At 43.4% G+C, this 16,715-nt stretch overlaps 1 protein-coding gene across 3 annotated transcripts in view; it reads right to left on the reverse strand.

Annotated features, from left to right (window-relative positions):
• Window positions 1-3,173: 3,173 nt before the first annotated feature.
• Window positions 3,174-16,715, reverse strand: part of AFAP1L1 (actin filament associated protein 1 like 1) — a 68,874-nt gene continuing 55,332 nt past the window's right edge. For all 3 annotated transcript variants that reach the window (XM_017531337.2, XM_037739551.1, XM_017531339.2), the window contains 4 exons: window positions 15,245-15,409; window positions 11,386-11,564; window positions 8,425-8,553; window positions 3,174-4,314 (listed from right to left, as the gene is read on the reverse strand). In XM_017531337.2, the coding sequence (XP_017386826.1) occupies window positions 4,291-4,314; window positions 8,425-8,553; window positions 11,386-11,564; window positions 15,245-15,409 (497 nt within the window). In that variant the 3' untranslated portion in view covers window positions 3,174-4,290. The remainder of the gene's footprint in view (window positions 4,315-8,424; window positions 8,554-11,385; window positions 11,565-15,244; window positions 15,410-16,715) is intronic.

Genomic DNA, 16,715 nt, shown 5'->3' on the forward strand with positions numbered 1-16,715 from the left:
TTTGGGAGGCCGAGGCGGGTGGATCACGAGGTCAAGAGATCGAGACCATCCTGGTCAACATGGTGAAACCCCGTCTCTACTAAAAATACAAAAATTAGCTGGGCATGGTGGCGCGTGCCTGTAATCCCAGCTACTCAGGAGGCTGAGGCAGGAGAATTGCCTGAACCCAGGAGGCGGAGGTTGCGGTGAGCCGAGATCGCGCCATTGCACTCCAGCCTGGGTAACGAGAGCGAAACTCTGTCTCAAAAAAAAAAAAAGATTATTCCCCCAACTAGAATGTGAGCTTCCTGAGGTATCTGTCTTACCACTGATTTCTGATATCTGGTATAGTAGGTACTCAATAAATATTTGTTGAATGACTTAAGTTGGGTCATATCAGTGAAGATAGGAAGATATGGATGAATTTGAGAGATTTAGGATGAAAAGCTGACAGACTTGTGAGGATGGATTGGTGATTGGGGTCCACGGCACTTGGAGTTGTCAGCTTAGTTACTAGATAGTCTCTAAAAATTTTTTTTTAAGGGAATGAGAAGTGTTCCTTGAGTACTCTGAATCTTGTCATAACATGGGTTATGCGTTTATGTACTGTAGTTATTTGGGTCAGATTTTCTTTTCTGCGTGTCTGTGAGTTCCATGAGGACAGAGCTGGAGTATTTTCATCTTTTTATCTAATCCGATGCCCAACTCAAATGTGTCATGACCAGTAACTTATATTTTCTTTTTGGCCTTATGAAAAAGGTGACATGGCCGGGCGTGGTGGCTCAAGCCTGTAATCCCAGCACTTTGGGAGGCCAAGGCGGGTGGATCACGAGGTCAAGAGATCGAGACCATCCTGGTCAACATGGTGAAACCCCGTCTCTACTAAAAATACAAAAAATTAGCTGGGCATGGTGGCACGTGCCTGTAATCCCAGGTACTCAGGAGGCTGAGGCAGGAGAATTGCCTGGACCCAGGAGACGGAGGTTGCGGTGAGCTGAGATCGCGCCATTACACTCCAGCCTGGGTAACAAGAGCAAAACTCCGTCTCAAAAAAGAAAAAGGTGACATGGTTTAGGGGGTATTATGGTTCTCTTTTACATATGAGAAAATTGAGGCTCAGAAAGGTTGGTAAACCTGTACAAGATCCTCGAATAAGGAGACAGTTACAGCAGAATTCTGACAGACTAGACACTTGGCAGTGTTGGGAAGGATGGAGCTTCAAGTCTACCTTAGACCTGTGGCTCACACTTTGGAAAAACACAACCAAACAAGGCTTTTTTTTTTTTGAGATCGAGTCTTGCTGTTGCTCAGGCTGGAGTGCAGTGGTACAGTCTTGGCTGATTGCAACCTCCACCTCCCGGGTTCAAGAGATTTTCCTGCCTCAGCCTCCTGAGTAGCTGGGATTACAGGCATGTGCCACCATGCCCAACTAATCCTTGTATTTTTGGTAGACATGGGGTTTTGCCATGTTGGCCAGGCTGGTCTTGAACGCCTACCTCAAGTGATCCACCCACTTTAGCCATCCAAAATGCTGGGGTTGCAGGTGTGAGCCACTGTACCTGGCCTTTTTTTTTTTTTTTTTTTTTGAGGCATTTTAACCACCAAGAACAAGAATTGGCATCTGTGCCTTAGCCATTTTGCTTACATTTCTCCTAGCTGCCCAACATTCACCAGGTTGCTGCTTGCATCCATGCATTCACTCATCTATTTATTAAGTGCTAGTGTACTTCTGAATGTTGCAGTACAGGGGGAGGGAGATATATGGATGACATAGAGCTTTAAGAGTAAGGGTTCTAGGGTCAGACTTCTATTCATGTGCTGGTTCCACCACTTCCTGTGTGAGCTTGGGCAAATTACGTATCTGGGCTTCCATTTCCTGAACTGTGAAAACTAGGATAATATAACTTATCTCAGGGTTTTAGTGAAGACTAAAGGGCTAGTGCCTGGAAGAGTAGTGAGTTAGCACCAGGACTGGCCACGTAACTTAGAGGGCAAAAGCAAAAGCAGAACCCCGTGTTTAAATATTATTAAGATGGCAATAATAGAGCATTAAACTAAGCACAGGGCCCTTTTAAGCATGGGGTCCTGTGTGACTATACAGGTTGCATGCCTGTGAAGCTGGCCATGGCTGACACAGTGCCTGACACATGGTGAGTGCTTGATAAACGTTAAATATTAATTCCCCACAGCCACTCTGAGAGGACACAGTTGGAGTGTTGGGTGACATTCCAGGATCCACATTAAAAAAAAAAAAAAAAAAAAGATGCTTATAAGGAAACTTGGTATCTTAGAGTGATAGCACAGCAGGAAAGAATGTATTATTTGAGTAGAGCAAAAAAAAAAAAAAATAAAAAAAAAAAAAACACTGAAAATCCAGAGTATGTGAGCCCCTTTCACTGTGAAAACACAGGTGGAATTTGGATGAAAACTCTCAGTTATATATTGGTTACCTTTTAGCTTTTGGTGGCTGTAATTATCATGTAAAAGTGATTTCTTCTTCAGTGGAAAGAACACAGGCTTGTGAGTCAGACATTTCTCATATAGCTAATAATAAGAGCCACTTTTTTTTTTTTTTTAATAGATGGGGTCTTGCTATTTGCTTAGGCTGGAGTGCAGTGGTGATTCACAGGGATGATCATAGTGCACTACAGTCTCAAACTCCTGGGCTCAAGTGGTCTCCCTGCCGCAGCCTCCTAAGTAGCTGGGACTACAAGCGTGTACCACGATGCCTGGCTAGTGAGAGCCACTATTGACTAAACATTTCCTATTTCTCAGACACTCTGCAAGATGCCTACTATGTATTGTCTTATTAAATCTTCCCAAAAATCTTGGGAGGAAAGTACAATTGTTAACCCCATTTCACAGATAAGAGAAACAAGAATCAGAGCAGTCAAGTGACTTTCCCAAGGTCTCCCAGCTGGTTATCAGAGGCAGGGCTCAAACCTAGCCCTATCTGGATCTGGACTTATAAACCCTAAGTCCTATGCTCTGCCACTAATCAGTGAGTGATCACTGGGTTAGGTTATTTTTCCTGCTGTGGTCTCCAGCTACTTCAGTGGATGATAAAGTTTGGGTGAGGCTAAAGTCTGTAAAACCTTAAGTGGGTTAAAATATGTAAACTCTATAGCAAAGTGTCCAAGTTTATTCTGAGATTTTCCTTCTTTCTTCTTGAGCTAAGCTCTGGCTTTTAAGACGTGGTTATATCTTTTTTGGAAGGAAATGTGTTAAAGACAGACCCAGAAAGTACCTAGAGTGTTGAGACAGTAGTGAGTAGCACAGTAAGGAGACTGCCCAGGACTTGAGGTCCATAGTCCACTTATAAAAGTATCAAGTGTTTGTAAAAGGTTTAGCACCCATGTAAGAGAAATAAGCCATTATCCTCTGAATTTCTCTTGGTTTTACTTAATATATAGAAGGGCAGACTGGTGGGCCTCTGAGTGCAAGATGAGGACTTCATTAGAATAAAGACACATTACCTCTTGGATTTCTAACCCATAGCTCCAAGAGCCTTAGCATCATAGAAGTTAGGTAAGGGACTTGATTGACTGAAAGACCCTACTGTACAACATCCTGTGGACATTAGAGCTATGTGCTCCTGTCACTGAGTATCACTGTGAGCTTAAAATATGTCAGCTGCTCCATTTTTCATTCCTTTTGTGTATTCAGAGCTCTGATTTTAAAACACTCAAATCTGAAAGATTCTAGTAGCTGCACTCTGTCTAAAGCAAATGAGGAATGACTGTAGAATTTGCATGTCCTCTATAGCTTCTGTTCACATGTATGCAGGCAGGGATAATGTTATTGATTGTTCAACCTCTTTGCCTTGCCCAGGGGTTGTCAGTAATGCCCAATATGAATCCAGTTGTCACAAGTGTGATCGGATGATCAGGTCTTGTCTCTTTCACTGCACCACCAGTGCTTGAGTGCTGCCTCCCTTTGCCTTAAGGACTGGGAGTATGATGCTGTGAATGGGATGGAAGGGGTTATTCACATGTGCTTTCATTTCTTCTTCAGAAGGGAAGGCAAAGACATCTACAAAACCTTTACGCTGTGCAGACATCTGTCTCCCTCCATCCTCATTTCCACCCTTTTAAAGTCATAGGATGCTGCTCTCAATTTCCCTCTTCCCTTCGACTTCTTCCCTCCCCATATCCCCTAAAATCATGCAGACAATAAAGGCTGGTTTTTTGGGTGCCCTGGAGAATGAGGGCTACTTCCTAGTCTTCTTTTGGTGTCTCCTTGTGAAAAAAGCATTTCTTCCTCAGGTGGACAAGCTGATATTTCCTTTGGAATGTAATCCTTATCCTCTTCCTAGGTCTTCTTCATTTCCCATTCCTGAAGCATAGAAAGATAAGACAAATCAATTTGTTGAATGGTCTAGTGTGTGAGATGGATAAAGACCTTGCATGGCACCTAGTTACATGAAGATCTCCACTGTCCAGGTTGCACTGGGTTCTAGCCCCCTCTCTCTCTTTCTGTGGCCCTCAGTAAGTCACTTCTCCATGCTGGTCTTTCTTGTCCCTTCATCCATGCTCAAAGTAGTTGCCTGAATGGTCTTTAAAAAATGTAATTCATATTCAAAACCCTTTGCTCAAAACCTTCCATCATGTCACAACAAGATTCATTATGTTAGAACAAGTTCTGTGGTTCCTCAGTGGCCTGTAAGGCCTTAGATAACAAGCTGGTAAATGATAGTTTGTGGGCCAAGTCTGGCCCATTGCCTGTTCTTGTATCATCCATCAGCTAAGAATGATTTTCTTATTTCTAAATGTTTGAAAAAAAAATCAAAAGAAGATGACTATCTCATGACACATGAAAATTATATGAAATTCAAATTTTACTGTCTGTAAATTAAGTTTTATTGAGACACAGCTGTTTTCATCATCATGTATGTATTGTTGATGGCTATTTTCATGCCACAATGGCAGGGTTGAGAGGTTATGGAACAGATCATATGGTTCAGAAAGCCTAAAATATTTACTCTCTAGCCCTTTACAGAATAAGTTTGCTGACCACTGGTCTAGATGATCTGGCCCCTCACTGGTTACTTCTCTGATCTCAACTCCCAGTGCTCACCCTTTGTTCCCTTCACTGGAATCATCTAGATCTTCTTGATGTTCCTCAAATATATCAAGCTTTTTCTCACTTCAGGGACTTGACACTTGCGCTTCTCTCTGCCTGGATCATCCTTCCCTCAGCCCCATGCATGAGTCTGTACCTCACACTCCATTCAGGTCTCTGCTTATGTGTTACCTTCTCTAAAAGGTCTTTGCTATCACTGTGCTTAAACCCCTTTAGAAGGTTCATCTTCTCTGGCATCACATTCTTTATTTAGGTGTGGTATTTAAAGTCTTGTCTTCCCAACTCTATGTGACCAGGGACATTTTTGGGTTCCCTGTTAGGTAACTAGAAACTAGAATAAGACTGGCATATGGTAGGTCTTCAATAAATATTTGAATGACTGACTAACTGTTGGAAAGAATAACGTCTCTTCCCTCTCAGGCTCTGAAAGTCAATTCCAACTTGAGGATGCAGCTCCAACCTAGACATAGAGCCATGCTTTTTATTTTATTTGTTTTTTAAGACAGTCACTTAGTGTCATCTAGGCTGGAGTGCAGCCTAGGTCTCACTGCAACCTCACCCCTCCCCCTGGGCTTAAGTGATCCTCCCACCTCAGCCTCCAGAGTAGCTGGGACTACAGGCATGTGCCATCACACCCGGCTAATTATTTTGTATTTTTGTAGACCACAAGGTTTCACCATGTTGCCCAGGCTGATCTTGAATTCCTGGGCTCAGGCGATCCTCCCACCTTGGTCTCCCAAAGTGCTAGGATTACAGGTGTGAGCCACTGTGCCTGGCCAAGCCATGCATTTTAAAAGTCTGTGCTGGTGTGATCTTAGACAAAATTTTGCTGATTCTTGAGGCAGTGTTGATATGAAGCTAATAAACAGCTGCTTTTTAAATGTATTCTAATATGATATGCAATTTCAGGCCATAAATGATCAGGCGCTGCCTGCCTCAATAGGGAATTCCATGCTCACTCTCCCTCTCTGTGTTCCAGCTGCTCTGGCCTCTACCTGGCCATCAGGCACACTCGACAGCCTTTGGACCTGCTGTCTCTTGCTGGAAAGCTTCTGCTCTAGATCTTCTCATGATGGTCATTCTCATCATTTGGGTCACTGCTAGGAGAGGCCCTTTCTGACCACTATGTATATTGCTTCAACCTTGCCCCTAGTCTCTGTCCGTTTCCATATATCTATACATATTTTGTGGATGTATCACTTTCTGGAATTATCTTCTTATATTAACAGGGCGCTTATGTATTACTGGTCTCCTTTCACTGGCTTGGAAGTTCCTTGAAAACCAGACCTTGTCTGTCTTGTTCACTGGTTTATCTACCACTTAAACTTCAGTCTCCTCTGCTGTGAAATGGGGCTAAGAATGCCCACTTTACTTGGTTATTGCAAAGATGGAATGAAGGAACATGTTCAAAATGTTTAGCAAAGCGCCAAGCATTTAGCAGGTGCTTAATATATGTTTCTTGAATGAATGGAGTTTTCCACTGCTTTAAACAGGATGTTCCCCTTTTTATTATTTTCCTAATTTTTAACTTTTATGGTTTGTTTTGATTTGACCTATTGTGAAATGATTATCACAGTCAACTTTAGTTAACACCTAGTTATCATTTGCGTGTGCGTGTGTGTGTGGTGAGAACATTTAAAAGCTACTTTTTAAAGCAAATTTTGAGTATACAATATGGTATTGTTAACTGTAGTCACAATACTGTATATTAAATCTCCAGAACTTAGTCATCTTAAAACTGAAACTTTGTATCCTCTGACCAACATCTCCCCAATTCCCCCAGCTCTCAGCCTCTAGCAACCACCATTCCATTTAATTTTAAATTAAATTTAAATTTAATTTAATTTTCATTTTAAATTAAAGAATTTTATATTTTCATATTTAAAAAAGAGATTGTTCCTTGAAAAGTCATCAGTTTCCACATTTCTTAGCTTAGGATTTCTTAGTTCAGGTCCTTCTATATCACTGTCTTTCCAGTCTCATCTCCTACCAATTTTTCTTTTTCTTTTTTTAAAAATAAAGACGGGGTTTTACCATGTTGGTCAGGCTGGTCTTAAACTCCCGATCTCAGGTGATCCGCCCGCCTTGGCCTCCAAAGTGCTTGGATTACAGGCGTGAGCCACTGCGCCTGGCCATCTCCTACCAATTTTTCAAATATTCTGTGCTGCTGCCAAACAGGTCTAGTAAAGGCTTCCTGAGCATCTCTGATGTGCTAGGCCTTTGTTTTGCAGGTCCTGCTATGATTTGTCCCTTCCAAAACTGATGTTGAAATATAATCCCTAATGTGGCAATATTGGGAGGTGCAGCCTTTAAGAAGTGATTGGGTCATGATGGCTCTGTCTTCATGAATGGATTAATCCATTCATGAGTTAATGCATTAATGAGTTATCATGGGAGTGGGACTAGTGGCTTTATAAAAAGAGGGAGAGAGACCTGAGCTAACATGCTTAGCCCCCTCACCATGTGATGCCCTGGGCTACCTCCAGACTCCAAAGAGAGTCCCCACCAGCAAGATGGTCCTCACCAGATGTGGCTCATCAACCTGAGACTTAGCCTCCCAAACTCTAAGAAATACATTGTTTCTTTATAAATTATCCAGGTTCAGGTATTCTGTTATAAGCAGCAAAAAAATGGACCAGGACAGGTCCACACTTTATCTGCAATTCTGAAATCCAGAAGGGTGTGAAACCAAAATATTTCTCTACTGTTTTGGTACAGACTTATTTGGTGGCAGAACCTGACCTGACCTGATATGAGGCTGTTTATAATCTTTATCCACTCCATGTGCTATAAATATTCCTATGTCTTATTGTAGAATTACTAACATGTTTGCATACATGATACCACCTGAGGACCTGTTGGGGTTTTCACCATATATTAGTTAGTGTAGGTACCATATTACCTTTATAAAATCCAAAAAGTTCTGAAACACAGCTGACCCCTAAGTCACACAGAAGGGACTGTGGACCAGCATTCTGGAGGGAGCCATTGACTTAGAATTGGAAGAGGTGGGTTTTCTTCCTTGCTTTTGCAATGATACTTGCATGGCCCTGGGCAAGTCCCATCATCCTCGATTTTCAGTTACCTCATCTATGATATGGGACCTGTCCTGTCTCAGAATGCACTGTAGGCTCAGAAACCAGACAATTAAGCTTGCTAGAAATATGTGTTAACAATGAGTGAATAGGTTCTGAATAAGATCTGAGGGTTACCACCTCTGAGGAAGGTTCATGAGTTTTATTGCATAAATTTATTGGCGGTTCTCTTCCTTTCTCACTAGTTGATTTTTTTGGTTTTGGGTAAAGTTCCACAGAAAGGGGGCTACCAGATCTCTGATTTTGATGAGCTGAACTATTGCTCTACCTTGGCTTTCTGTAGCACTCTTCCTTGGTTGGTGGCTACGATGGATGGGGTCCTCTTCCTCAGCTCAGAAACACAGTTGACAGGGAGAGATTGCTCTGGAACGCTGTTCGGCGGTTTATTTGCAGTTTCCTGTTGATGACAAGAAATAATTAGATAGGTGAGATCTGGTGATGGCTACCTACACCCAGCCTGCCTTCAAAAGCATGAGGATACTTTTTTATTTTTGAGACAGAGTTTCTTTGTCACCCGGGCTGGAGCACAGTGGTGTGAGCTTGGCTCACTGCAACCTCTGCCTCCTGGGTTCAAATGATTCTTATACCTCAGCCTCCCAAGTAGCTGGGATTATAGGTGTGTACCACCATGCCTGGCTAATTTTTGTATTTTTAGTAGAGACAGGGTTTCACCATGTTGGCCAGACTGGTCTCAAACTCCTGACCTCAGATGATCCAAACATCTCGGCATCCCAAAGTGCAGGGATTACAGGTGTGAGCCATGGTGCCCAGCTAATTTTTGTATTTTTAGTAGAGATGGGGTTTCACCAAGTTGTCTAGGCTGGTCTCAAACTCCTGAGCTCAAGCAATCCACCCACCTTGGCCTCCCAAAATGCTGGGATTACAGGTGTGGGCTAATGTGCCCGGTTGCATGAGGAACTTTAAAATAAAAGGCACCTGGCAAACATGACAGCATTGAACAAGGTGAGACGAGAAGATACTGTACTTGAGGACCTCAGATAATGATAATGACAGCTAAAAGTACTGAACCTCACTATGTACCAAGCATTGTATGAATTAGCTCCTTTAGCTTTTCAATAAGCCTGTGAAGTAGGTACTATTATTAGTCATTCCATTTTATAGGTGAGGAAATGGGGAAGGTCAAATTGCTGTGCAAGGTCACATGGCTGGTGAGTGTGAGAACCAGGATTCCAATTCCATAGCCCTACTTTGTGTGTGTGTGTGTGAGACAGAGTCTTGATCTCTGTGCAAGTGGAGTGCAGTGGTGTGACCTCAGCTCACTGCAACCTCCATCTCCCAGGTTCAAGCGATTCTCATGCCTCAGCCACCTGAGTAGCTGGGACAGGCATGTGCCACCACGCCCAGTTAATTTTTGTATTTTTAATAGAGATGGGGTTTCACTATGTTGGCCAGGCTGGTTTAGAACTGCTGGCCTCAAGTGATCCACCCGTCTTAGCCTCCCAAAGTGCTGGGATTACAGGCATGAGTTACCATGCCTGGTCCCACAGCCTGACTCTTAACCTCTCTCCTGTATTCCTTCTCAGTTTTGAAATTACCTATACCCCCTACATTTTCCAGATAATTGCTTAGTGTTAATACCTTACTGGATGTAATTTTTTAAGGGTGACATCTTAACTGCTAGGCCTGCAAGGAATTTAGATAAGGCTTTTATCTCCAAAGAATGTCAAAAGGATTCAAAACAGAGGGAAAAGTGCTCTGGAATGGGAATATCAGGCCATGCTGGTGGGAGGAAGCAGCTGGGATGAATGAACCAGCTCTCTGTGACTCTGGGAAGTTGTTTATCCTTGGCTGTCATGTTTTTCATCTATACAATGAGGTTGGAAACACCCCATGGAAAGGAAGTATAGGAGTGTAAGACACAGCACTGGCTCAATCAGCTGTGGTGTGACCGGGAAGCGTGACCGGGGACAAAAATAATAATGACACATTGCCTCCCACCAGTCATACTTACCAGACAAGTTATTTCATCTCTTTGAGTCTCAATTTCGTCACCCCAAAGCAGGCAAAACATTTATTCATTTGGCAAATATTTCTTGTACTCCTACTATTTTTCTATAAAGGGCCAGGGATTTAATGATCAAATGGACGTAGTTCAATTCTTAACAAAAATACAATCTAGTGGAGAAGACAGACACTGGACAAGCAAGGACACAAATATATATACACGCACGCATACACACAAATTGTGGTTAAGTGCTACAAGGAAGAAGAATAGAGGGAACTGTTGGTAATTTAGACCAACTAGGGTCAGTTTTGCTCTCCCAGGGGACATCTGGCAATTTCTGGAGATATTTTGGTTGTCATTGGAGGTTGGGGTGCTACTGGCAACCAGTAAGTAGAAGCTAGAGATGCTGCTTAATATGCTACTTGATATCCTTAGGTGGGACCTTAACATCCCTAACATCTGCTGATGCATAGAACACTCCCTTATAAAAACGAATTACTGGTCCAAAATGGCAGTATGCTGAGGTTGAGAAACCCTGATGTAGATAAGGTCAGGGAAGTTCTCTCTGAGAAAGTCCCTTTGCAGGTGGGAGTATCTTCTCACAGAGTTGCTGGGAGCATTAGAGACAATGGATGCAGAGCCCTGAGGACAGGGCCTGGTACCCTGGAGATCCTAGGAGAGGGTATGTGAAACTGTTGTATTTTTTGTAGAGACAGGGTTTCGCCATGTTGCCCTGGAGGGCTCTGGAGCAGGGCTCTGGAGTTAGACTTCCTGGGTTTGGAATCCTGTCTTTTACTTCATTGAGTGACCTTTAGCAATTCATTCGACATCTCTGAACCTTAGTTTCCTTGTTTGTCAATAACCCCATAATACTACCTCATAGGACTGCCATGAAGATTGTGTGAGATAATACAGGTTAAGATGCCTGTAGTAATGGATCACACATGTTTGTTATTCAACATATGGTGGCTACCATTATCATCAATAACCTCAAGGCCATTTCTAAGATCACCTTCAGGGTAAAAAGTCAAATGGTGGTGCTGCTGTGGAGACAAGAACAGGCCTGAAAACCAAGATAAATTGCTCCAAGAGTCCTCTTCCTAGCTGTGGTACCCATGGCATGCCCTTCACCTCTTTGGACTTCATTTTCTTGTCTGTAAATAGGCATAAACCCTACCTCCAAAGAATGATCATGAAGGAGATCTGTAGAGAGTGAAGGGATATAGGAGCAGCTGCCCCTGGCATGGAAGGCCCTGGACTCACCACACTCTTGGGCTTGCTGCTCACGGAGAGCCCCAGGGCTGGCCCCCCAGCCAGGGACTGCTGCAAGCGCTCCTTCACAGCCACCAGCTTCAGCTCCAGGTCAATCCGGCGCTCCTCCTTTGCCCGACACTCAGCTTCCAGGGTGGCCACGGCTTCTTCCAGAGCCTTTAATTTTGCTCCTGAATCAGAGACATTGAAAAGAAACAGCTGAACCTAACCTGAAGTGTCAGGGAATCTGGCAGGGCCTCAGGCCTTTGTCTGCCCCTCCTGGAGGGCCTTTCCAGCCCCCAGTCTTGGTAAAGAGATGGACTCTGGGCTTGGGGTTCCAGCTCCATGCTGGGTGGTGTGGTCTTTATATGTTTGGTACCCATTTCATCATCTCCTGGAAATAGCACTCTGATTTTTCACTGGGAAACCACCTTCCTCCTCTCATTCTGTCTCCTCTTCTTTTTTTTTTGAGATGGATTTTTCACTCTGTCACCCAGGCTGGAGTACAGTGGTGTGACCTCGACTCACTGCAACCTCCACCTCCTGGGTTCAAGTGATCCTCCTGCCTCAGCCTCCCAAGTAGCTGGGACTACAGGCACACACCAGCACGCCCAGCTAATTTTTGTATTTTTAGTTGAGATGGGGTTTTGCCATGTTGCCCAGGCTAGTCTCAAACTGCTGACCTCAAGTAATCTGCCAGCCTTGGCCTCCCAAAGGGCTGGGATTATAGGCGTGAGCCACCACACTTCCCCCCACCCCCCACCACCATTCTCTATAGTTTGGGTGGGCCTGACTCTACTTCTAGTTCAAGGGTCTGGCACATAACTTAGGTCTGCCCCATAATCACAACTCATCTTCTGGTGACAGTGATTGGATTAGGGATGAAAGTGGGACCAATCAGAGTGAATCCAGAGGCTTTTGTGGTGGTCATTGGGAAGAGAAGCTCTCTTTGCTTGGGTTGGCTGGGAGGGCTGGGTGAGGGCTAGCACTGTGCAGCCATTGTGCAATCACAAGGGGAGACTGAAACCAAAGGAGAGAAGGGCAGAAGCATAAGTGTAAGAAATAAGCTTCTGGTGACATCATTTAAGTGCCTGGACCCGACTACACTGGATCTCTCCATTTTCCAATTACATCTTTCTTCTTTTCATTTCTTTGCCAGTTTAGCTTTGGTTTATGTTACTTGTAAACAAGAGTCATAACACAGTACTTTACAGACACCAGAGTTTCCAGTAGGATTTTGCTGCTTATTTAATGTATTTTTATTTTTAAATTATATTAAAAAATTTTTTCTTTCTTTAAAAAAAAAATAGACACAAGGTCTCATTATGTTGCTCAGGCTGGTGTCGAACTCCTGCACTCAAACAGTCCTCCTGCCTCAGCCTCCCGAAGTGCTAGGATTACAAGTGTGAGCCACGGCACTCAGCCTGCTTATTCGATTTAATCCAACAAACCTATATTAGTACCTTTCTCATGCTAAGTGCTGTGTTGGGTCTTACCAGGTTTAAAAATCAGTTCCATTCTTTGCCCTGAGGGAGGCTGCACTGGATGGTTTTCCAGTAATGTTGATTTTTTTTTTTTTTTTTTTGAATCTATATTCTTTAAACTCATAAAACTTTTTTTTTAATTTCTATAGTCCAGAGGTCTTTTTTTTTTTTTTTACACCTATTATGCCGTGAATTCATAGGGAATAGGTTTCAGCAGCTCAGGCTCCCTCCCATTGGTTCTCACAAAGTGTCATTCTCTGGGTGGAGCAGGCTGGCACTTCAGTTGAACCCAGGTACCTTTCTCTTTGGCATCTTTCTTTTTCTGATCATTTTCCTTCACCTGTTTCAGGAAGCTATCTCGGCTCTTAGAGTGCTTATGTGCTCACTATGCACATTAATTCTCTTGGCAAGAATCTTGCCCTTGTTTGTTTACAACAATGCCAACAGCATGCTGGGCAACACTGTAGACTATTCCAGCTTTGCCATGGTAACACATGAGGGGCATTCCTTTTTGAACAGCACCTATTCCATTCCCTTGATGTCTACAATATCACCTTTCTTAAAGATTTGCGTATAATAACGTGGCCAAAGGAACAACTTCATGTTTTCTAAAAGGCCTAGAGAACACATATTGGGTGCCTCTCCTCTTTCCCTTGGTGTTTGTCATTTTGGTGAATTACTGGAAGATGGTGGTTCCTGAATTCCTTATATTCATCATGCACCATGTATTTAATGCATGCTTACCATGTATCAGGCATTGTCCTTGGCTCTAGATATATCAGTGAACAAAGCAGGCAAAAATCCTTGCCCTTATGGAGCTTATATCTGTGTGTGTGTGTGTGTGGTAAACAATAAATAATAAATGTAATAAATAATCTGATAGGTTACAAAGTGATAGTGTCACAGGGGAAAAAAATTGAGCAGGACAAGTGTAGTCAACTTGCTCCAAATGCTGGTTCTGACTCTTAGAAGATTCTTCTTTACATGGAAACCAAACTGCCTTCCTGTGCCTTCCTCTTGTTGATTCTGGTTTTGGCCACATAGAGCAAGTCTTTTAAACGAGAAGTTCTCAATCTGAGGCTCATGGAGTCTTAGGCAATCTACAGATAGTCTCCATAGGCAGCCACATGAGCGCCTGAACTTTTTTGCAGCTTTGTGAACTGTGGTGTTTCTTCTTAACCAGATTCGCATAGGGCTCCATGTTTGTGGACATGTTTTATAGAAATAGGACTTCTGCTCCCTCCAGCAGGTGGAGAAACTTTAGGCTTAACGTGTGTGTCACACTGCAGTTAGAGAGAATGCAAAGGAAACACAGGAGACAATAGGGTGTGGAGAAGCCCAGAGCAGGCAGGGACTGCTGAGGTCCCTGAGTTTCAGAAGAGGATCCTGGGAAAGTGTCATGTCCATCATTCCCTGCATCAGGACCAATGTCTCACACATATCTGTGAATGAATGAAGGTGGGATTCAGAATGACACTTCTTATTTCCTTGATTCTAAGACACACTTCCCGTGCTTCCTATTTCTTTTTTCTTTTTCTTTTTTTATAGACAGAGTCTTGCTCTGTTGACAGGCTGTTGCAGTGGTGCCACCTAGGCTCACTGCAACCTCCACCTCCCGAGTTCAAGCAATTTTCCTGCCTCAGCCTCCCATGTAGCTGGGACTATAGCGCACTACCACGCCCAGCTAATTTTTATATTTTTAGTAGAGACAGGGTTTCACCATGTTGGCCAGGATGGTTTCAATTTCTTGACCTCGTGATTCACCTGCCTTGGCCTCCCAAAGTGCTGGGATTACAGGTTTGAGCCATTGCACCTGGCCTTTTTTTTTGAGATGGAGTCTAGCTCTGTATCCCAGCTGGAGTGCAGTGGCGTGATCTTGGCTCACTGCAAACTCCGCCTCCCGGGTTCAAGCAGTTCTCTTGCTTCAGCCTTCTGAGTAGCTGGGATTACAGATGCCTGCCACCATGACCAGCTAATTTTTGTATTTTTAGTAGAGACGGGGTTTCACTGTGTTGGCCAAGCTGGTCTCAAACTCCTGACCTCGTGATCCACCCGCCGGATGGATTACAAGCGTGAAACACCGCATCCGGCCTGTGCTTCGCATTTCTAAAATCAGGTTACTTCTTACCACATTAAGTGTACACATTATTATGATGCTTTTTCATCTCTCCAAAACAGTTATTAAATTGATGGCACTTCCTTTAATTAGGAGGAATGATGAGGATGATGAAGAGAAGAAAGAGGAGGAGGAAGAAGAGAAGGAGGAGTAGAGAAACCCACTTCTCTTGGGTAGAAAACCAGGTGACCTGTGCAAGAGACCTCCCCTTACTGTGCCCAAGGATGAGCTGGCCACCCATGGGTGCTCAGGACCACACCCACACAGGTACCTGGGCTGCTCCGAATGGCTTCCTTCAGCTCCCTCTTCTCCTGTCTCAATGCCATCAGCTCTGTCCGAATCGTCTCTTTCTCTTTCTCCAGCTTCTCTTTTTCTACCAAATACCTCCGGGCATCCTCCTCGGCTCGGTTCTTGCCATACTTGTATTGATTGGCACCTGCAGAGATGTAGGGAAGGGAAAGGCCCTCAGTTCTGACCTCTGGCAAAAGTACTTGGGTGGTGTCAGCTTCTCTCTCAGCCCCAACTGCTTCATCTATAAAATGGAAATATTTAGATCTAGTCCCTTAGATATATTTAGTGTGAATCCTCTAAGGAAAGAAGAAGCAAAAGGGAGGCCATAGAGCATAGGGAGTAGGATCAAGGGCCTTGGAACCAGGCAGTCTGAGATGTGGGCATTTTTGCCCTTCCAGGTTGTGTGACATTAGGCGAAAGTGACTGGTAGTGTTTTTCTGTGTGTTTCCCCCTTGACCTTAGTTTCCTTATTTGTATATAAGGATATGGATACAATTTACTTCATAGAGTTGTGGTAAGGATTAAATGAGATGATTAATGAAAAGCACTTAGTGTAGTACCTGGCAAATGATAAGTACTTAGTAAGGGTTAGATAATAATGATAATATTATTAAAAAACAAATTTGTGATGCATAACACACTTGGATTGGGTTTTAAAAGAGCATGTTTTATAGTCAGTTTTCAGATATCTATAAGACGAGACTGTTCCATATAACCCAGATCTCCAGAGAGTCTACACTTTGGGCTACAGTCAGGCATTGTCCATTTTATTGCTGGGGAAAGGGTTGGGGGAGGGAGGGACCTGGCAGTCTACTGAAGGTTCAACACTATGGTGGACAATAAAAACAAATAATTATGGCAAAAATTTATTATTTGCTATAGTATACACTACACACTATATGCTAAGCCATTTACTTGCGTTCCCATTTAGTCATCACAAAACTTATTTTATTTATTTATTTTTTTGAGATGGAATCTAGCTCTGACCAGGCTGGAGTGCAGTGGTATGACCTTGGCTCACTGCAACCTCTGCCTCTGGGGTTCAAGCAATTCTCCTGCCTCAGCCTCCCGAGTAGAGTATCTGGGACTACAGGTGCATGCCACCATGCCAGGCTAATTTTTGTATTTTTAGTAAAGATGGGGTTTTGCATGTTGGCCAAGTTGGTCCTAAACTCCTGACCTCAAGTGATCTGCCTACATCAGCCTCCCAAAGTGTTGGGATTACAGGCATGAGCCACTGCACCTGGCCCACAAAACTTATTATAATTAGTTCTTTTTTATTGTTGAGGAAATTGTGTTAGGAAAGACCTAACACAAGAGGTTAGGTCTCACTGCTAATGGTGGCAGAGCTGAGGTTAAACCCATGTCTCCACGTGTCTCTGATTCCAGGGTCCATGCTGTGCAATACTGTCTAGCTGGGCCAAGGCCATAGTGCAACCTCTTAGGGAAAG

This window comes from Cebus imitator, unplaced genomic scaffold (assembly GCF_001604975.1).
Source record: "Cebus imitator isolate Cc_AM_T3 unplaced genomic scaffold, Cebus_imitator-1.0 Scaffold71, whole genome shotgun sequence".
Lineage (NCBI taxonomy): Eukaryota > Metazoa > Chordata > Mammalia > Primates > Cebidae > Cebus > Cebus imitator.